Source organism: Megalops cyprinoides, chromosome 4, assembly GCF_013368585.1.
Source record: "Megalops cyprinoides isolate fMegCyp1 chromosome 4, fMegCyp1.pri, whole genome shotgun sequence".
In the NCBI taxonomy this organism is placed as follows: Eukaryota; Metazoa; Chordata; class Actinopteri; order Elopiformes; family Megalopidae; genus Megalops; species Megalops cyprinoides.
Window position 1 is genome coordinate 11,321,662 of NC_050586.1, and position 23,310 is coordinate 11,344,971.

The following is a 23,310-nucleotide window of genomic DNA, read 5'->3' on the forward strand; positions in this document are numbered from 1 at the left end:
TGTACATGTACGCTTGTCATATCTTTTTTTTGTCATATCTTGTTCACTTCTGCCTTTCCAAAAGGTTAACAAGAGCAATCTGTTATGTGCAAATTCCTAGCTTTCTTATTCTGAAATGAAAGCTTGGTTTGGTGTGGATCAGATGGCATTGGCCTCTGTCTCACTTTATGAGGCAGATCTGTTGAGAGCGTTGTCCTTCTGCCTGTCCACAGCTGAAAATGTCACATCATCTGAAGTCATATCAAGCCCTTGTGTGTAATTACATTTCTTGTTGTAGGAAGGTCTTATGCAGAAGTTTTGATTACTGGCTGGTATGCGCAGCCTGGGTCTAGCTGGCACTGAGAAAATGTGAGCATGGGGTGTGCTCTGCTTACAGTAGCTGAAAGTGTGAGAGTTCATTTTTTGAAGTTTGTGGAGAAGGTAGGGCTCAAGTATTGAGAGAGACCTATTGCAGCTGTGGTGTGGTGGTCTGCTGTCAACCGCTATATGCTTAATGAAAAGATTCAGCAAACTGTTTTATTCATAGGATGACTGAACTAAAATGCTGGAATAACAAAAAATGTCCTCTTGGCCAAACTACATGTACGGATTCAGAATAAATGGCACTACAGGTTGTGGTAGGCATGCACGAGAGGCCCACAAAATGGCTAGTCCCAAAGTCACAAAATGCATCAAGACTGCAGTTCCCCTTATCACAAACAGTTGTAGAAAGGTTGTGTCAGTGTGAGCAAAACATCTAATGTACTTTAGGATGTCCCTCCAGAAAACCAAGTTCGATACATGAAAGAAAGAAATGTGTACCAACTATTTGATACGGACATTCTATCAAACTGAGGAGTAATCAAATTTCCTTTTACATATTGTCCCTGTTTCACCATGTCACATTAGTAAATGGGATAGTGTTGTTTATGATCAGATGTATTTTTAATTCTGAACAGTATGTGCTGCTGCTGAGGCTAATAGAGCCCTGTGTTTATTTCAAATATCCTATTGCATCAGAAAAGGGAGCACGTGTTTTTTGTGAACTCCATGGCTTTTGTGCAAGCAGGGTGTGTCCTTAAGGGCTTCAGTCCCACAGCGTTGGATGGCTGAATTTTATTACTGCTGGAGTATGCCTGACAGTCCCTCAGCTTCCAAGAAAGAGAGCAGTTTAAACCATTAGCTGATTTTGTCAGAGACGGAGCATTCTTAATTATCTTTCGAGAGTAACTTGAGATCATTCCCATTGCATGCAGATGGAGATGTACTCGAAGTCTTTGCAGATAAAGCCCACCTGGAACTGCATGTTTCGAATGTCAAGATAAGATTTCAGTCATTTTGGTACCACTTTCGGTTGACTTTTGTGCCATAAAACTGATGGCGTGTCCTCAAATGTTTGGCTCTGTAAAATTTCAGAGAGTTTTACCATAACATTCCACAGCAAAAGTAAGCCTCCTGTTCACCTCACTTTCTTCATCGCTCCCTTGTGCCAGTCTTGTGTGTTCTTTCCACTCCGGCATTCATTGCATTTATGGTTCATTCTGACAGTTAAAAAAAAGAACTTTCTAGAAGCCAGTAAACAAATAATGCACTATAACCTCTTCCCTCCTTTCAACCTCAGATTTTCCTCCTAATCCATTACTTGTATTTTGTCATCTTTGTACTCACATTCCCATGGGTCCCAATAAAAAAAAAGTTCAAAAGAGTCTACGGTCTTTCAGTGACGTTATCCTCTTTTGATTTAATTTGTCTTTGTGGCCTACCCTTTTAAGAGGAATTTATGCCGTTTAATTGTCATGGTTGTTATTTAGCGGTATAGATGCTGTACATAGAAGGCAGTCCAAAGCACAGAGGAGACATGAGGAAGAGTACTGGCAGTGAAGAGGTGATAAAGAAATATGACATGTTATCATTCAAATGTTTTTCAGCTCATACTGCAAGAATGCAGAAAATTGTGTATTGGGCTCAAATGTATAAAAAAAAGTATTAGGAAAAACACCAGCGAATGTTAAGAAAGTTTTGATTTTTCCAGGTTAACTTCCAACAGAAGTTTCCCATCTGAAGCATGTTACTGCACTCAGAGTGAGGCGAAGCGCTGCACGAAGACTCAATACAGTTTACGTAGTGCGCCAGCTTCAACCCTGTGGCTAACGCCTCATCCAAAAGCTCCAGCTTCTGACAAGAAAGTAAAAAAAAAAAAACACATGAAAATCTATTGCCCCACTAAATCTGTCAACATAAAACAATTTAACCTTTAAGGCCAAACAGTAACCAAAGTTGTAATTAGGGCTAAACGTTCTAGTTTTGACATTGCTTGTGTTTCGGGGGGGTTATTTAAATAACTTATCTCTCTGACATAGTTTTTGTTAACAGTGAATCCATGTTTCTTCTTGCGCTCGTTATTAGCCACTTGGCAGAAAAGGGAAGGTTTCATAACTGTTGGTGTGTAACTTATTGGCTAAAGCGAAAAGTGGGTCAGGGACTGGTCTCCATCACCCCAGCTCTTAGTCCCTGGCCACACTGCAATGTCCAGAACCTTCCTGCCAGATCACTCCGTCACCCTCGGCCACTGCTTTAAACGCTTTATCACAAAACTCACCGACGCACCTCTCGCACTGGTCTAGATACTGTCCCTGTTTTTGTAAGAGTTAAGAAAAATGTAGGAATGACATCCAATGAGCTTTGACACTCTAAAGGCCCTTTGTTCTATGCTGCGTTTCTCATGCAATAACATGGTCTGAGATGGCCTGAGATCTCTGACGTCACTTTGGCGTGAAATCTGTGAATTCATCTGGCAGCCCCTAATGACAGATCTGTTTCATATGGTTCCTCTTATTCACCAAATCCATGTTTTGAATAGTATTACCAAGAGGTTGAGATTTCCTAGAAGGCCTACGTCTAATAACAAAAACAATAATGCAAAATGAAGCATATTCGTTTCTACCTGGAAAACATTTTTCTTTTTTTTTCCTTTTAAGGCTGAATTAATGGTTCCAGAGGTCTTTGAGTCAGAATGTGGAAATGTTGGCTTTGTATTCATCCTGTACAGCTTTGTTTCTATGCTGCTGGGTCTGTGTTGTTGGGGACATTACCCAGAGGAGCCACCAGCAGAAACAGCCGTTGGGCTGGAAGAGTGATTGATGGGACCTGGCTATCTGTGGGCTTGCCTTGAGAGTTCAGACTCTGAAGTAAAGCAGGCATCTCTGCCATAATGGCCCCACGGGGGGTTAAAATAAAACACACAAACTACTGCCTGCATATTTCTTGCATTTTGTGTGTTTGGCTGCAGTGGACGGAGTGAAAATGCTGGGTCACCAGGCTGTGCAGCTGGGGTCACACATTGCCGCATTGACACATCACTTTGATGCAGGAAATGCCAAGCTTCAAGGGAATAATACTGACCCCTACCCTGTCCCCTAGGGTAACATACCCACCAGAAACACCAACAGCCAAAGGCCGGTCACAGCAATGGCTGCCTCTCTGCTGAGGCTGGATCAAACACAATGCAAAGCATTCTGGGAAAGATGGATTCTCTAGAACTATCAGACAGTTGGACCCATGTGTATTTGCACTGTCACTAGTATGTGACCAAGGTGAATTCCTGCAACAGAGCACAACTGAGCCATCCTCCTAGCCATAGTCCATATCCTCTCTGTCCCTCCTCCCACACCCACAGACTCTGCCATTATGTCATGTAGAATTAATCCTGGCACGTCTTCCCCGCAGCCTGTCCACATTTCCTGAGAATTGGATGAGTTTTAATATTTTCCATGATACCTCACTCCACTTCTGTGTGTGACATAATTCAATGTATGCCCATCTGGAGGTCATTAGCATAGCCGAATGTTTCCTTCAAAGTTATTTTCCTCTCCCTTTTCCTCTTTCTGTTAAGGAAAGAGTACAGTATGCTGTATGCATTCAATCTCCTGTGCTCTCTAGCAATCTAATTGAGCCATTTTGTGACATTAGTTTGGGATCCAAACTTATTTTTTCATAACTGCAGCATTCTGACAGTTTATTTCCAAGTCTGTTTTTTGTCCATTTTCAAGATTTTCCGACCTGATCATCTGCATTCATGAACTCAGTTTTCCCTTACAATCTCTTTTTTTTTTTTTTTTTTTTTTTTTAAATGACAATCATGTTTTGTTTGGACAATATGTTTTGAAGCCTGAGAATGAGCTGGGCATGAGCCATGTATGTAGGAATCTATTCTGTATTAACACACTGTAAACTCATCAACATATTTATGTGTTCAAAAATTAGTTTTTTTCTCTCCTAGACTCATGTTATCCTTTTGACTACTTTGATCAGATAAGTTATAACCATAATAAATGTACTTGAGACCCCATACACAGAAGCATTTAAAAATAAGTCCTTTTCTCAAGGAAATGTGATAACAGTAAATTTCCTACATGTAATTTCCTGAGTGCAAAGTATTTTTGTGCAACTGCAGTGGGGCTTTGAGGATTAGGAGAGCCTTTGTGAAATGCAAGAAGCAATTCCTCTGATTGATTCCTCTTTGCAGGCTTCAGCTGTTGTACTAAAACCTTCTCCTATTTTCACCCTGTTAAAGGCAGCAATTCGATATGTGTGCTTATAAGTATTCCTATTTCCCAGTTTGCTTTGTGTATTCTGTACACTTGTCCTAGCTTGTCTTTTCAGTAGATCCACCACTTCTAAATAAATAACAACTTATGATAATTTTGTAATCCTGCCAAGCATACTTAACAGTGATCCACCCTGTGGTCACCAGATAAATTCTCTGCATGACAATAACTAGCATGATCTACAGCTAAGAAATGAAAGAGTTTGTATGAGAATGAAAAGGTTGATTATGGCCTTCTTGGTAATATGGTAAGTAGTGGTTCAAAAGTTTTCATTTTTTACTGTGCATACAAAAAGCAATGTATAGAGAAGTCAAAATTTTAAGAACAAAGCTTAAACACCTCAGAATCCCACAATGACCCATATAAAAGTTAGTTTCCTGATACTGTTGCCTTTCTCATTTTTTCCTGTGAATGAGGATATACAATAATCAGCCACAGTAACATGAAAACTGTTGTGGTAGTAGTGTAATACTTCAGCTTCATTTTTAGTTTTCTTAATAAAACAGACTTTTGAAATTTAGTGAGATCTTTTGGATTGAAAGCAATTCCTAAGGCTTTATCTCTCAAAGCGACAATATGCATGTGTAACACATGTGAATGTTCTTTTTATACATCCAGCATAATGGTTTAAATAAATCAGATTGCAATAGCTTGGCAACCAGCTTCTGCCAGCTTGAAATTCTGTGCCATAAATCTGTGCTGAAAGGCTATGCATATCACAGGAGGGTATTCTGCACCCCCATCTAGATTCCACAGAGATAAAGACAGACACCAGATGGATAAAACACATTTCAGGGTTTACTTTTACAGTCTCATATAAGAAGCGATGGTTACATACAAAGTGAGGGGTACGACTATAAATATTAGGATATAGCAGAGGAATAGGTTCATCTTGGCTTACACAGCTCTTGGCCTTGGCTACACTATCTCCATTTACAGTGCTCACGTGGAACAGGTACAGATGAGTCCCCTCGGGCTCCTGTCAAGACAGGAGACAGCTACGAAGAGAGATAATCATTTCAATAGAGATGGTCACTGAGGGACAAGATCTGGGTGTGGAGAAGTACGGGAACCATCACACATGAGCTCATTCATTTTCTTCCTGTTTTTAATTTACACAATCAATCTTGTTATCTGAGATCAACATGGCATGCACCCAAACTACTGTCTGCTGCCTGGTTCCAAGCTAATTCTTTTTTGTGGACAGTAAAACAAGTCTCTTGCACCTAACTGAATTAAATTAAAAACAAAATCTAGGCTTTTTATGCAAAACCAGACATAGCCACACCACAGTGTACTCCATGAACTCCTTGTAAAAAGCCAACTTTCCATGAGTGTGTCTACTATCTCCCTGTTGAGAATAGGTGGAGGGTCTGGTCTGAATTACTACTCATCTGGAGGGATAAAACCTGTCTGTCACAGCAGGAGGGAGATATGGAAGCTATTGTCCAGGCGAGATCAAAAGGTGTGCACACAGTGACACAGTCAGGAGTGTGTGTGTGTGTGTGATTTCCTCAGACAGCTGTGTTGTTTTGTAGTCAATAAAACCCTTTTGACAAAGACTAGCACCAAGTGGTTTGGGACGATTATGACTGGATGAGGTTCTCACTGAGTGACGTGGAGGTTTAGGTATGGTCCCCTTGATTTATAGTGTGGTCAAGTACTGCCATCACCATTATTTTATCATTTTATCATTATACAGACGGTTAATATCCCTGCATTCCTGTCAGTTTACAGTGATCCATAATGACCCTGCCTCTTCTCTTGGCTCATACAGTCAGAAATGGTGCATTTTGCTACCAGTAAATCTGACATGGGCATTTTCCCCACTGATCAGTATGCTATCATTATGTCCTTTCCAATATATTCATTTTCAAATGGCAAGTGTGAGCCTCTCTTAACCCTATCTAATTGAAATGTTCAAATGTCCAACCTTCTAAACATTTGAATATCTAATGTATTTATTATTGTAGACATCTGACAGAATACTAAACAGACTAGCTTTCAAAATCTACAGGAGTACCTCAGGAATTTCAGGAATTTGAATTTGTTGTCGGCAGCATGGCATAACTTATACTGTGCAAATGGGGAAGTCTGGGGTAGACACAGCCACAACTTTATGAGTCTGACAAAGAATCATTCCACTTGGTAAATCTGGCATCATTACAATCTCTTGGATGTGATCTATTTTGTGCTGTTCAGTTGAAATGCAAGTGCATAATATTCAAGGTGCATGCCACAGTGTTTAGTTTACCATGGCCCATATTTCCAAATGGAGTGTCTGCTACATGTGTTACAGTACAGTACTGTCAGCATCCTGCATGGTGCTTCAGAGTTACATAGCCAATGCTGTGTATTGGTCCTTTTCTGATTCGGAGCGTTGTGAAGGTATTACAGATAAGCCCCCCCCCCCCCCCCCCCAGCTGTTTGCCTTGCTTTCTCAATGGCTAATATGCCTTAACTCATGTCATCTAAATCAAGTGAAATGATTACCTTTACTCTGAATTCACACCTCTTGTGAATTTGGTCATTTTTTACAGAACAGCATCTTATTTCTTAAATTCATTCCCATCTAAGATGATCTGAAGCTTTGCAAATGAGACAGAAGTTCAAAGCTTGGCCTGACAGCCTGGGTCTCTCTGTGGTCTGAGTACCCTGCAAACCAGTAAAAAGTCCACGACCCTTCTTTCTCGGTGGGCTAAGGACTGTGTAAACCATGTTTTTGTCACCAGTCCCATACAGTTGTACCATCAATCTTGCAACAAATAAAAGTCAAGGCAAAAGGAAAGACATACCAATGGAAGGCCTGGATTTTGTGTAGATTTTGAGCCATCCTCCAATCAAAATCCCCCTGTCTTCAAGTACCAGGTCCTGTCCATTTGGTGAAGGTTTAGATTTTGGCCACACTGATTTATGTACAAGCCCTCAGCAGAGGCAGCAAGGCATGTGATCTAGACAAGCACATAGGGTGCAGCGATACAAGCCTATGAGATGTGCCTGGCTTTACAATAATTTATGCAGTGAGGACAAGGAGGACGGTGACAGCTGAAATCAGAGGACAGGTAAAATAACATTTCAGGATGCTGTGATGTAAAAATATGTACAAAATCATCATTAAAAACAAAGATAACAGCAAGACAACAAAACAAAATAATACAAAACACATACATTTGAGCCCACCACCCCAAGACTGTTGAATCATTCCTTTGGTGGTATACACTTAGGATTCTACAACACAAGGATAATTCAGTTTACTTCCTGCGGCCCCTACTTCACTTGAGATAATCAAATAGCTATCTGGTGCTAAATGGACAATGAAAGAATGTAAAAAGTTTTATATATATTTATATTTTTATATTTGTACATATGTATAAAATGACTCACTAAATGCTAAGAACAAGCACAACCACACATACAAACAAGACAAGGATGAAAAAAAAAAAAAATCTCATTTTGTCTGACTTCTGCAGCATCCTTAAACAGCACACTTCCCCTAAAATGTGTTTTGCCGTTTTTGCCTTTTCCCTGGCATGCCTGGCCCAAACTTCCTCTTATTTTGTGGCAAACGGTCTTATGTGAAGTTTGCTGATATTGACAACCAGGATATAGGCCACACTGAGCAATCCTCTCTTTGGCAGGTACTGTGCAGTGCAAAGGAGTGATCACCTGTGTTTCCCGAAAGTTCACCTGGTAATCCGTGCCCTACAACATGTGCTCCTACTGAGGCCACCAGCAGGTCTTACAGCTCTTTGTAAGGACAAGGGGCAATCTGACCTTTGACATAAATGACTCCCAGGTCATTTGGAACCCTGCAATGAGCACCCACGTATTGCAGGAAACGTTCATTTTCAAGTCCACAACATTGCTCGTCTGTATTGCATTCTGTTCTACCCTCTTAGTTTTAGAACCCTGGCAAGGTAATCTGGATCACTCCTCCCTGAGAAAGGGATCTCATCTGGCGGTCACTATGGAAACAAATCAACAAACAGGAGCACATCTTCCCACGACAGACACCCAAGCAGATACCATCGTATGCGCACCCTCCATAATTTCTTCCTTTCAGGACCCTTCAAACCGATTCATAATGCCCTTGCAGATTTAAAATTATGCATTTCGGTACTGCATCAGAAACAAAAATAAAATGATACCATCATACATTGCAGTTGAGGAACACAGAGATGAAGAAAATTGTGCTGATCTTGTGATGAAATCCTTTTTTGCTCTGGCTGTGCATGGAGCTGAGTTGGACATGTGGAGATCCAAATGGCCATAGCAAAAATAAAGCTGATGGGGTTTTTTTGAGTACGCCTACATCTGTCACTTATGTTTATGCGGAGAGAATGCTAGGATACGTCCAAGCAGCCAAACGCACATCATCATTACATGCTTCGTCCATGCTCTTTGGCCAGTGGTTGATTCCCTCCCAGATGAAACACGGAACAGCCAATAAACTGTTGACTGTTATTTTTTTCTCTTTTTTTCTTACAGAGAAGTAGTAACCTTCTCAGCTGGTTGTTGGTGTGAAAGAAGAAAGCCATGTGGAAAGCCAAGCTGGAGTGGTTGGACAGGGAGTGAGGGGTAATAGTCAGGGCTTTGGGTGACGGGGGACATTCAATTTGTTTCTGTTTAGCCTCCTTTCCACTGGACAGTCCCTGGAAGCTGCGTCCCTCCCGCTTCAGTGAACAACGTAGCTCTACAGAGAGGGGCGTGGCGGGGGGCGGGCAGGGGGAGGGGCTCGGCAGGGGGGTGGTGCCAAGGGAGGAGGGGGCAAGGAACCAGTTGGAGACGCAGGTGGAGGTGGAGAGGGTGGAGCTGGGGGTGGAGGGAGATAAAGGGAAGTCGGGGGCAGTTCACGGGTTGGAGGAGGAGTATAAGGGGGAGGGGTCATGGACAGAGGAGGGGGTGTTGGAGGCAGAGGTGGCAGCGTGGAAGTGGAAGAGTGGGTTGGGGAGGCGGGAGGGCTGCGAGGGGTAGGGGGCAACATGCCTTGTGGAGGGGGAGGGCTGCAGCCTCTGGAAGGGCTGTAGATTGGGGTGGAGTGGTGGTTGTAGAGAGGATAGCGGGGGGGTGTGTTGGATTTCGCCCGGGTGAAGTTGATGCAGCGGCCCTGCAACGACAGAGAGAAGGAAAGGAGTGATTTACCCATCTGTTATTTTGTCCACAAATTCCCACCAAACACACAAAGCAAAAGCCAGTTTGCAAACAACAGTGACTGAATTTTTGTATGCTCAGACTTGATGTTATCTTTCATTCATGAGTCACACATTCCTGTCTGATATGGACTGTTTTGAGTGGAGATACAGCTGTGTGCAGACAGAGAAAGGACTGGAAGGGGAAGAAAGAGACAGACTGCTAGTGAGCTTCCACCCCAGCCTTGGATATCTGTCACCACTCTAAGCACAATCATAGAGGATTGTTTTTTTTTAAGAAGAGCACAGACTGCTATTAACATGCAATACATACAACCATGACCCTTTATTCAACCAATTTAATTTACTTATTGTAGAGCAGTTTGCAGTCAAGATAAGTATTACAGAGGTAAATGAAAAAAAAAACAAAAAATACCACTTTGGTGAAAATAGAAACTATTCCCTGAACCAAGGAACTTTTTTTTCTGAAAGCAAAACCAAAAGCACCAGTAAAAAAGATTAAAAAATAAGTCAACATTAAATAAAACAATAGTAGCAAGAAGAAAGGTAACGATAATAATGGACAGTAGGCAGGTGTACAGTCTTTGAAATTTACACTGGTTAAGTATCCCACCAATAACTCCAGTTAGTACTTGCACGTTAAGATGTCCATTATGTGCTTGAATTCATACTGTGGTGGAATCCCCATGTTTAATTTTTCCACACTGCAAAAAGGACCTGCTCTTGTGCCAGGCTAAATGCAACTCCAGAAGAGGTTTGCAAGCCAAGTGTGCTTGTGCACTGCATCACATTGGAGGCTCAGACTGCAGTGTTTGCATCTTGTATATTGTGAGCAGATCAGAGGTAAGGCAAGGCCAGCAGTTTTGGCCACAGGAGCTGTGCTGTGCTTAGAGGGATAGTCACGTCAACATTCTACAATCCTGCCTGTCCGGGCCCTGTGCCTGCAACAGCAGGAGCCTTGCATTATGGAGAAGGTAATCCCCTGGGGCAGGTCACTCTATCCCCATGCACTCCCCATTGGAGTTTGTACACAAGGGACCAGAGAGAGATGTACTTCTACTTTATTGGGCTGCCACAATGGGCATGTGAAAAATTAGCCAGATGCTTAAATACCTGAGTTCTCCTGCTGCTCAGGGGAACTTATTACACAGATTGATGCACCAGATGTTTCTATGAAAATTGGCTCTTAAAGAGGAAGTGCGGGTTATCACCAACATTTCCCATGAACATGGCTCTGGTTTAATGCATATACATCACATTACATTACATTATTGTCATTTAGCAGATGCCGTTATCGAGAGTGATTTAGACAGTGCCTCTAATAAAGTAGAATGAAACATTTTCACAAACCGGACACTATTAACCACAGGACTATGAACGAGCATCAGTGCCAAAAATAATTCTGAGATCTCAACAATGTGGCTAGTTGTCAAGTACATGTGTACGACTTAAGGACTGTACCATTCTAAATATAATGGCAACACATACCACATGCATTAAAGTTAACTTCGACATTCGCCATTTACATAGATCTCTGAAACACACTTCCACACACATACATACTAAGAGGAACGAAATAATACACTTGGGTAGGAGGAATAAGATGTGGATCTTCAGTCTGCAGTGAAAGACGGCCAGTGTTTCAGCTTTTATGACTGAAACAGGAAGTTTGTTCCACCACATAGGGGCCAAGACAGACAGTGTGCGTGACTGGGATGCAGTGTTATGAGAAGGAGGGACAGCCAAGAGCCCTGAAGAAGTTGAGCGCAGTGGTCTGGCCGGACTGTAGGGTCCACTGAACGTAGGAGGGAGCCATTTTCCCCACTACTCGTTAGGCTAACACCAGTCTTTTGAATCGGATGTGAGCTGTCACCACTAGCCACTGAAGGGAGATCAGGAAAGGTGAGACATGGAAGAATTTGAGGGCATTGTGGACCAATTCAGCAGCAGGATTCTGCATAAGCTGCTGGGGTTAGATGCATCATTTGCTTGTTTCGCTCACTCTGCTAGCTGGCTACCTGTTGTTTCCCTGTTGTGCCCATGCTTTGGGAGATTGGTCCAGATTTGACTCAAAGATTAAAAGCACAGAGGATGGCTATGGACCATCAGTGGTATTGTTCATTAGGAGCAAGAAAGCCTTGGTCATTCATGGTCCAAATAGAAGGACACTTACTCAGTCACACCAAATCTACCCTTTGTCTCTTCCTCATACACTGTCGCTAAAAGGTCTCCACAGGAGAAGCTAGCAAGGAACGGTACTTTAGATTTTACACCACGGTACCACAAGGGTTGCTGCAAAATCCCTGAGCGTGCTGTCTAAGGCACATGTTGTCACTCTTTCTAATTGGTCCCTCTGGTCCAAGCGCTCAGGCAACATGACCCACTTGGGGCCCATTGTTGCCGCAGACATATTTGCATTCCCAGTATAATAACTCACAGCAATGAGGTCCCTGTGCTGGCATTGAGCCGGCCAAGAGAGCCTGTCTAACTGTTGTTGCAGTGTCTGGCTGTGCTGAGATGAAGCGAGGCACAAAAAAGACTGGAGATGATGCAAGTTTGCTGCATGTGGGGCCGTGGGCAGGTTCCAGTATTGTCCACAGGTGGTAAAGCCTACAAGAGTGTATCGTAACAGTAAGTTCTGTGTGCTCGGTGCTAGCGGGCTGGAATGAAGTGAGCCGCAAAGCCCAAAGTTACAATACGTTAGCCAGAAAATTGAGGAAATAAGGGATAATTTAGTGTGTCACAACTCAAGGCAGGTCAGGGCTGTGGTGCAATCTTGTTTTTTTTTTGTCTCTCTGTGCAGGTTTTCCACCATCAGTGAACTCCCTTCCGTAACATTAACCAGAATCTCAGCAGGGGGTTAAAGTGTACCCAAAGCTTTAGTTCTTTCAAATTCGCATGGGAAAGTCTACAATCTCTCTGGTCATATCTAAAAAATGTTATTAAACTGGGTTTAATCTGGACCAGGGCCACCTTGAGCTGAGGCCCAGGAAATATTCTCATTCCTTGTCTCAAGATGAGACTAATCTGGTGGTAGCAGACAGCACAAATGTAATCAGGCCACACATGATCAGGCCAATACGTCCAGTCAATATTGGGTTTGTTTATGCTGGGTGATAATATTTACCATGTTTGCACATGCAGTGAGCATGCAACTCATCTCTGTTGTCTGTTTGAACTAGGCTGTTAGTTATTGTCAGGAGCCACTTAATGCAAGTTCATTCACACACTATATGATACCTTGTGTCTTATTCTCATGGCACCTTATTTATACCCTAGTCCATATGTACCTTATTCAATTTGTTCAAAGACAGCACAAAGAAAATGAACATTGTGAAAAACGCAAACATTAATACCTCGATAAGGATGAGCGTTGAGGCTCAGCCAAGAGGGCTAAATCATCCATGTATTGTTTATTTGACACATTTTTGATAATTGAAGCTCGATCAGAATGTGTTGTGTTTGGGATGACTAATGTTGCTGGGAGATTACACATCAGTTTACACCAGTTTGTATCGCTCACTGTTTTTTACTGGAACCGAAGGAACTTAATCACTCATACGGTAACTTTCAAACAGTTCAGTTTCTCTGGAAGTGTCACAACAGTGCAGGAAGAAACGTCAGAAGAACGGGTAGTGGAGGTCCGTGCCAGACGATATGCGTATTTGTTTTTGAATACTACCATTTATTGAGCAAGGCCCATGCTCACTAAATGTTTTAATGTCATTGTGGACAAAGCACTTCCCTGTTCCTGTAAAGTAGGCTGCCATTATCACACAATTATGGAATGTAGCAGAAGACCCTGATGGGAAGTGATCATCAAGTCAATGTGGTAATGGTCCCACAATTCAGGGAACACGGGCAGGGGGTTGCTGAGTTGGTTCTACTCCAGCTTTGCCCCCCAGCCCCCTCCTCCGATACTGAGGAAGTTGTAAAATCCATGCAGTGCCTTAAACTCACCATGTAGATTGGAAACAGAAGAAGCTTGTTAACTGTAAATGCTAAAGAAAATTACAGAGTGCTCCAACTACCTTCCTGTGTGCAAATGGACAGCTTTACTGAGACGGGGGTTTTAGGCATTAGAGTTAGTCATACAGAGCCTTGCGATATTGAGATCAGCACAAATGCACCAAAGAACGGGATCACAGTTGGAAAGCATAGCTTTGTGGATTAGGCTCTGTCACACTGCCATGGTTTTGGATCCACTTGCGTGGACATGAAGTCATGCTTGTGAGAGTGTGGACAGGAGATGGGGTCATGCAGACGGGAAAGCAAAGTCTTTATTAATGATGTATCACAGGATGGATTTTCAGAGTGGGGGCAGCAAGGATCACAAGGCTAAATCTATTGGCAGGACAGGCCTCGGTGTCTGATTGTCGAGCTTACTGCAGTAATCCTGAGCTAAGACTAACTAAGGAAATAAGCATGTCCTGTTGCTGAAAAGTTCACTGGGTTGCAGCTTATTCTGAAGTGGCAGATATACAAGTGTACAAACAGCAGAATTTTTTTTTTTAAGATTTCAACCCCACCCTCCACAGGGTCAAGGAGGAAACACTAACTGCAATACTTATCTTAAAACGAGACATTGTGTGATTCATTTTAAGTGCTGTGCTGTTACAAAACAAATAGTTACACTTCATATTAAGATATATGATCCTGAAAGGCAACTAACTGGTGATAGCAAGGGTCATTCAGCCGACTCTTGGAAAGGAGTATGGTTGATCCACCCCTGGTGAATTAAGCCAACACCGGTTACTTTTCATAAAGAGACATATGATAATCTACAGCTATGGTAATCTAATCACAGCTGGTTGTGCCAGCAAGACAATGTTATAGAGCTCATTTGCTGTCTGAGACTGCTTGTGTGAGAGACAAAGAGTGTTTCTGCCCCCTTTTCAAGGGGATGATGTCATCACAATGAATCCCTGAATACAGATCAGACCAGGCCTTAAACACATTAGATCACATGGTCCTTTAACTCAAATGCTGTCTCCCTATCAATTTACTGGCCCTTTAATTCCTCACCAACCAGTTTCTCCCCCTGTCTTGTCTTTCTACTTCTCCTTTCCCTGTATACTTTTAGATTTCCTTACCTCCTTGCCATTTTTAACTTTTCTTATGATTTTCGTCCTGTGTTTAATTTCCTCTCCCCCATGTCTCAGTCATGTATTTGCCACATCCAGCCCACATTAAAAAAGGTTCCGCATGCCACCAGATAAAACAGCATTACCTGGGGCAGCATAGGACCAGGCAGACCTCATTAGACTCAATAAAGTCTGGGAGGCAGGTTTTTTGATGTGCCCTACCCGTACCACTCTGCTCCCACCCTCCCACGACCATTCCCTCTTGCTTCCTGGAATGGCACCTTTTCATCAGCAGACACCCAGCATAGTCAAACAAATCAACTGCTGCAAAACTGCTGACAATGCCACCTTCTACACATGTTAGCATTACTCCTCTGATGCTCTGTGTCCATTTATGGGCTGCAGACGGACCTTCTTATTGTGACAGTAAGTTTTCTTTGTGAAGCAAATGCAATCAGAGAGCTTCCCACAAACGTGCTGACTTGGCTTTTGGTCACAGCCCAGCAGAAAATAGCCAACTTGTTTAAACTGCACATGTAGCTCAAATTGAACTTCCTGTGTATGAGAATATGTGGAATTGGGGGACCGGGACGGGGGACGGAGGGCTGCTCCCCTACAGCCCCTAACCCCCCCCCACCTCCCCCATCTGCCCACAGCTGTCAACAAGGACCCCCCCCAACCCAACCCCCCCCAATAACAATCTCTGATCAGTGGATGTCAGACAGTAACCCATTTTTAGTCTTTTTTTGGGACGAGAGAGGGGGAATAATTGACCACTCTTAATGACTTGAGCAGACTTGAGCTCATTCCTTGTGTTAGGTGCAATGTGAGCAGCCATTACAGTCTGGATGCCAGCTCACTGCATGCCTTCCCAGAAGCCTCTTTTTCTGCACACACTTTATGGTAAACATCTGTGCCCTTTCAGACACATTATCTGATGCCACAAAACTTGAGACTTAAATGGCTCCAGCCATCCTCCAAACACAAAATTAGGCTGAATCTCCCAGTTTGCACAAAACAATGGCTCCAGGCACTGCCATTATGAGAAGGAGGGAAGAGAGTAATTATACTATAAGTTCATTTTATTTCCAATAGTTGATACAGGTTAAAATGTCAAGATGGATGCTTGCTTGCCTACATCAGTTTCTTAGAAGTTGGTAAAAGTTATAACAATGTGATTAACCTCAGTATTGTGAAGAGTAGCATTATAACCAGACTCACCCCGAGTTATTGTTTTGAATGTTTTAATTAACATATCTTCAGAGTTTTTCTCATCCTTTGAGGTCATACAACAGCATGGATGTGATTGTGACTGCACAGTCACATCCAATGCTAGCTGCTGATGTAGTACATGTAGAACTTTACTACAACATTACAGATATTACATATTTAACTGTTGCACATAGTTTAATTTGTCTTCTTATAAGCTCACCCAGAACAATTGTAAAAATAATCACCCAAGAGGGCTCTACACAACAGAGTCATGATTGCATATGGGCATGAATTTCTACAGATATTGTACACAACATAATTGTTGACAAACAGCACAGTCTATACTGTACAACTACAGCACAGGTTTTTAGAACAGAGTTTGCATGTCAGACAGCAACAGCACTGCAAACCAAAGCATCTTGGCTGTCTAATATCATGAAGGGCTTTAAAAGTCATGATGAAAGCATGATGTACAGTATTTTAACAAACAGCCTGCATTCAATTTGAAGCAGACATGACCTATCAAGACAAGATCCTAGAACTTGGCCTGAACCTTGTCCTCAGATGTGCACACCCATTGGAATGTGACATGGTGCCGCCCTCAGGTTAGACCTGGTTTTATAATGGGTCAGATCCCTGTGGTATTCATGGTATTTGGATCTCTTTAGTGGATTACCTCCTTTGGTGCTGTACTGTAATTGTCAGTTGAAATGTCAGAGGATCCCTTGCCTACAGTATTTTTTGTTGTTATCTGATTGCTCCATACAGTATCCTACAACTAGACTGATACCTGAAATTACTTCTATAAATATGAGAGAACACTGACATCATCAAATGACTTTAAATCTTTGGGGGTGCTAATTTTATGAATATTTCTCAGGATTTAACAGCTTTCCTCCTGTGACTCCTTGTGGCCATGTTGAGGAAAAGATAACAGTTAAACGGCTGTATCTGTATGTATAAACCTGATGTTACATAAAGGCCTTATGTATTATGTGCGGAGAAAGCTCAGCAAACAGAAGTTGTCTCTGGTACGGGTTTGCCAGGGTAGCGGCCAGGGCAGAAGCCGGAGGAAATTCTTGCATTAGAATGCGTCCTGACCGCCAGAGAAGGAGGCATTCAGGTTAATTTCCTCAGAGCCCGCCGTTGTGTTCATCTCATGCGGTCTGGGACGCAGATGAGGCTGGCTAGTCCCTGTCATTATTTTGAAGCATGCCCTTCTTTCTGACTGACCAACAGACACCCAACCATGCAGGGTTGAGCCCCACTGTCTGGGAATGCTGTGGACAGAACGAGGTTTGAAGGGGTGGGGGTGGGGGGTGTATGGTTGCATCTCTTCTAAATCAGAAACAATTGGTTCCATTTGTGTTGACACACATGTTTATGATCGTAGAACTAATGAAAGCTGCAGTTAAGTTGGATGTCTGAGTGCCGCATGCCACTCTTACCTTGTCTCCTGGCTGTGGTCTCATAACAGACACGCGGTCATAGCCTTTCCTCAGCAGCACCCACAAAGCGTCCAACTTGCCCTGCGTAGGAAGTAGGCACAGGGGAACCATCAGTGTCAGCGGGACATTTCTGTTCACAAGCAGCAGTCAGAACGTATGGATCTTCATTTGCTGGACCTGCTCCTAGTTTCACCACTGTAAAGATCCATGCATTCTACATGTATGTTAGGATGTATGGATCTTTCTTTGTTAGACTTGCCTCTAGTTTCCTTGCTTGTGATTGAGACAGACGTCTGCATGACTTAGCATATGTGTAATGATCAGATCTATGGAGGGAGATGGCATGTCTATTTGAGATCTGGACTCATGGGATGCTTAATCTAATTGTGTAATGAAAGAAATCCCATTCTACAACCCCCAGGGTTTTTTTTCTGTCCAGCAAAGATTATGACCCACAAACGCTTCTGCAGAAATTCCATAAATGCCTAGTATTACACCATGTCTGGTTAGTTTATTCATGATCACAGCAATAGTGAAATAACTGCTCTGCAAAGAAAACCAGATTAGCGCCTCAGTTAATGTGAATGATTGCTTCTTCATACATACATCCCGCATTGCTTTGTTTTCCAATTATGTTTAGATCATCTGGTTTACATTCCAGCCAAGCAGCCCTGAAAGCAGATTTGATAAAGATTTGCACGATCCCAGTGGATGCTGACCTCTTCTTTCTGACTTAGTGGATGGGTGGGAATGCAGTATTTGGAACTGTGCTCCAAGACTTGGGATGTGCCTTGCGTTATTTGCAATTTGCTGTTAAAAAAATTGACCTATTTTATTTCCTTCTCTTCTTCGAGGTCTGAACTTGAAAAAGGTTGTTTGTTCATTGAGAATTCCACAGGCTCCGGGCAATTGTGGAGGGGTGGGGGGGTCTAAAGGAGGGGTGTGGGAGGGGGGGGGTCTAAAGGAGGGGTGGGGGTGGAAAGGAGGAGGGGTGGGGGTGAAAAGGGGGAGGGGGGGTGGAGCTTGGAGGGTCGGACAAAAAAGACAGAGAGAAAAGAGTCTGTTTTTCCTCTGAAAACCGCTAGCTCTGCAAGCTCCAGCCTCTCAGAGGTCAGTCCAGTTCATGTCTGGTTTCTATTAACAATCCCCAGCTGACTGTGTATGCATGAAACAATGCATTAACTCGCTCCTGGCCCCCGCCACAGTCTGTGGCGGTGCTCATCGCTCAGGGACACGCTGCGAACGTTACACCTAGCGATCATTGCTGAGCTCCGGGCCAGAGGTCTGGGCGTCAACCCCTCCTCTCGTGCAGTGCGATTACGATTCCTTCTCATTGGCGCCAACAGACGTCAATTAGGTGGGCTGTAAATCAATGCGGCAGCTCTGCTTCCTCCCCACCTCTGTTATGTTAGGGTAATAACAAAATGAAATGTGTCCCTTAATTAATGGCCCATGTGCGGTTATTACTCTGGGTGTACATTGAGCACACTGTCACATGACATGACTCGGGAATGCTCAGACTTGTGTATAAGTTTCATCCCTGTACGGCTGCCAAAAAAGTGTCCCTATGCAGATCCTGTAGGCAAAACTCACTCTGATTGCTGATATCAATTTGTTTCTGTGTAGCCGGTACAATGAGCTGAACCAGAGGGATAGAATCCAGAGTTAGTGCTCAGGAATTGGCTGATGACTGTGTGTGGTCATTTGGTGCTTTTATATTGGGTCCAAACAACCTATTTCTTCATGCCCCATGCAGCACCCTGTCTTATATTTACAAAATGTGTATTCACATGTAATGGTGTTGTAAAATACAGCTGTTGCTTTTGCAGTTATGCAAACAGCTTAGAGAGATAGCGGTGCCAGATACTCTGTGGTGCATTCTTTATGCTGAGGCGATGCATCTTGAAACCTTTCAGAGGTGCACAACTAGGGCGGCTAACTGTCAAATTATTGCAGCAATTAAACAAACACAACAGTTTTGCTAATTGATGTCTTTTTTTCTCCTTCAGTGGTCCAAGCCACAGCACCAGTTATCAATCTTTGTGACAAATTGTTTTTCCTCTGTTTTTCTGTTTGTCATAAATGAAAGTGGGCCTCAAGAGGACGTTTTAGCACTGAAGCCTGTTTTAGCTGAAGACAAATTAATTTGCCCCCCTCACTGTGTTTCCGATCACAATGTTCAGCGCAGCATACTCCATAACAATTACAGTAGCAAATGGTGGCTGGTAAGTCTACAGTTTCGCCATTTTGTGTCACACTGTACTTATGTGGCACATCCACAGATATGCATGAGTTTGGCTGGATCCTGTTCTCTCTGTGTCAAGGCCACATATGTGGTGACTTGCAGCCGCTGCCCCGCCTGCCGTGCTAACCACAACAGCACCGCAGACCTCATTGCAGTGTCCGCTCGCCCCAACACACACACACACTTCAGCCATCAGAGGGAAAAGAGCACAAAAAGAATGAGAGTCAGGGAGCACAGTATGGGAATTATATGTTTTTTAACAGTGTCTGAATAAATTTCAGCATGTGCCTCGTTTGCAGCAACAGCACTGTCGTTGAGTCGGTGCACATCTAAAAGATGATGGAAAAGAGGGCTATAGCAAGGGCCTGGTCCATTCTACCCAAAGGTTTCCTCACTGGGATAGTCTGAAATGCTCTGATTGTGGGGTGGCAGCAGTGTAGCATACTGGCAAGGAGCAGTGTTTGTAACCGAAAGGTTGCTGGTTCAATTCCCCGCTGGGGTGCTGCTGTACCCTTGGGGAAGGTAATTAGTCCAGGATTGCTTCAGTAAATATACAGCTGTATAAATGGATAACATGTCTAAATTGTAACCTATATACATCTCTCTGCATAAGACTATCTGCTAAATGTTGTGTAATGATTGTGATGATTGTGGTCATCTTCAACCTGCCTAATAATCACAATTAGAAATGACAGAAAATACTCTGACACATTGTGTCGGGGCTTTGTCAGAGAATTGACCAGTTAGGTTATGCTTGGACTTTCTATGAGGCTCATTTTTCCCCAGATGTTTATAATGGACAGCTGTGAAAAGGCTGTTGTGAGAAAAAGGAAAGCACAAAAAAGGAGATCTGGCACATAAGACATGCAGTCATAGTGTGTATGTTTATGAGCCTTGATGACATGGTGTTTTGCCATTCTTTTCAACTCCAGCTTTAAGGAATAACTGAAAAGTTCTCGTTGAGGGCAACGGTGTTACATTCATTTGTGTCATTTGACACTCTGAGCACAGTCCCTGGCAACCCTTCTCACATGGAACCCTTCTGTGTTTTGACATATAAAAGCCTCTTCCTTTGTTGAAGGGTAGAGGCGCTGAGGAAGAGATGAAATGAGCTTGTAAACTCTGGCTTGACACCACAACAGACTCATAATCCAGGCAATAAAAATCACATCCTACTCTCTGGAGCAAGGCAAAAACAACTGCTAATGCCCAGGGAGGAAAAGGAGAAGACACCTCCCACCCCTTCATGTTCCCTCCCCCAACGCATCACTGGTGTACCTTGATGGGGGAGTACCACTTCCGCGGGCCCAACGGTTTGCGCATGCCGTTATTGAGGGTGCGAGCAGGCGGCAGCTCAAACTCCTGTTCTGGCATCTTCACCCGGGCGTTCTTGGCCTTCTCCAGCTTCGCCCCTTCCTCTGTGGAGCCCTTCTCACCCCAGCGCACCTAGAGAAAGCACACAGCCAAAAAAGTAATGGGTTGTATGTGTGCTCACCAAAATCGTGCCAGCAAGTGAAATAGCAGCATTTATACATGGTATGCGATGCAATTGAGCTTATCTCAGTTGGTGCAGTCAGTGCCAGTGCGTACACAGACGTGGGATCATTCCACAGTTTGCCTAATGTAGCTGTGGTACTATGGATAGAAGGGAACAGCTGTACTGTACTGTGTAAAAGGCAGGGTATAGCCAAGTTCTGTAGAAGAGAGGGTGTAGCTGTGGCTACTATGGAAGTTTGGGTATAGATGTGGTTACTGTGGACTGGCAGTGTGGCAAAAGTGGTAAGGAGCTGGGCTCGGAACTGAAAGGTTGCTGAATCGATTCCCCACAGGGGCGCTGCTGCTGCACCCTTGGGCAAGATACTTAACCCAGTATTGCCTCAGCAAATATCCAGCTGTACAAATGGATAAAACAGTAACCTATGTAAGTCGCTGTGGATAAGAGTATCTACTACATGACAATAATGTAATGTAATAATATAATGTAATGTATGGAAGGTTGGGTATTACCGTGGTTACTATACATTTACCAGACGCTTTTATCCAAAGCGACGTACATAGGTTACAGTTCTTTACAATGTTATCCATTTATACAGCTGGATATTTACCGAGGCAATTGGGGGTTAAGTACCTTGCCCAAGGGTACAGCAGCAGTGTACCAGCGGGGATCGAACCGACAACCTTTCGGTTACGAGTCCTGCTCCTTAACCACTATGCTACACTGCCGCCAATAGAAGGTAGGCTGTAACTGTGTGTAGCTGGCAAGGCGCAGTATTGTGGTGTGGGTGTTTGATCTTTAACGCTCACCTCCATCCTCTTGATTCCACCCACCCCACGGCCCCCGTAGTAGGAAGCATCCACAGTGGGCCATTTCTTCTTGGGAGCACCATCATCTTCCTCATCCTGGAAAGACAGACATTCAGAGAGGGGAAGGACACTGTCAGAAGAAAAACAGTAGAGTCCAAAGTACAGCTGAGGCCTTTTGTAATGCTCCTTCCCACACGCCTTACCTCCAGGCTTCTTCAGATATGAGTGCACCCAGCTGTGAGCGGACTCATTATGACTGACTTTACCCCACAGTGCTGACTCTGAGGGGGGGGGGGGGGGGGGTCACAGCAACTCCAGCCCCCACACCCCTCCTCTCAATCCCCCTCCTCTGATCCCTTGACACTCTTTTTAAAAATGCCCACCTTGTTCAATTTTTCCAACTGAAAATTACCCCCCCCCCCCATCCCCCAAAAACATCAGCTGCCTTAGTCTCCCTGCATCCTTCACACAACCTGCGTTAGATCTCAGGATGTGACCAAACCCATCAATCTCCCTTGCCTCAGATTTCAGTCTTTTAATTGGCCCTGTTCAGCTTTCTGGATCTGATCTAATCCGCCATCGGCACAATAAAGCTGGGGAATTTGAAGGGGGAACTGATGCAATAACCCTCAGTATGTAGAATATGATTGAGAATGGATCCAAGGTCTTTTCTGTGCAGAACCTATACTTTCTCTGAGCCCTAGCCTGCAAAACTGGAGTACGGGAGGTCCACTAAGTCCTACAAAGCCAGCATTCCTCTGTTCATTCGTCAGTGTCGTGGAGTTTGCGTAGCCACCTCAGAGCAACAGTACCACACCGAAACCCCTTCAGAAGTGCAGTGTGAATCCTATCCAGATGGCCAAAACCCAAATGGGCCACAAAAGTCCTGTTTGTGACAAACAAGTTCTCATCTTACAGCAAATACCTTTTCTGAGTCACTGTCTCTGTACTAACCCCCGTTGGCTGTTCCAGTCCTTCCTGATTTGACATTTTTACTGTTGTTTCGAAGAAAGCGTAGAAATTAAATTTGACAAACACTTAGAGAAACTTTGGAGGTTTTAGGACCTCACCCAACAATAATAATTGTGGTGGTTATAGTTAGTCATGGTAATAATACTGTTGTGATATAATTCTAGGGAAAAAAAGGTCAATGTCCTAGTTATATAGCCAGTTTAAAATTGTAAGATGGTGTTGTGCAACTCTCGTTTACATTTTGTTTTTGCCTATCAATCTCGTGAGTGTTCCTCAGTGTGGAAATATTACTTCTTTAATCAGATTAGT

General features: G+C 43.4%; 1 protein-coding gene across 1 annotated transcript in view; it reads right to left on the reverse strand.

Moving 5' to 3' along the window:
* Positions 1-9,279: 9,279 nt before the first annotated feature.
* LOC118776255 (anthrax toxin receptor 1-like) overlaps positions 9,280-23,310 on the reverse strand; it is a 44,566-nt gene continuing 30,535 nt past the window's right edge. The window contains exons 16-19 of the mRNA XM_036526438.1: positions 22,030-22,125; positions 21,004-21,171; positions 17,481-17,561; positions 9,280-9,693 (exon numbers count right to left, since the gene is read on the reverse strand). Coding sequence (XP_036382331.1) covers positions 9,280-9,693; positions 17,481-17,561; positions 21,004-21,171; positions 22,030-22,125 — 759 coding nt within the window. The remainder of the gene's footprint in view (positions 9,694-17,480; positions 17,562-21,003; positions 21,172-22,029; positions 22,126-23,310) is intronic.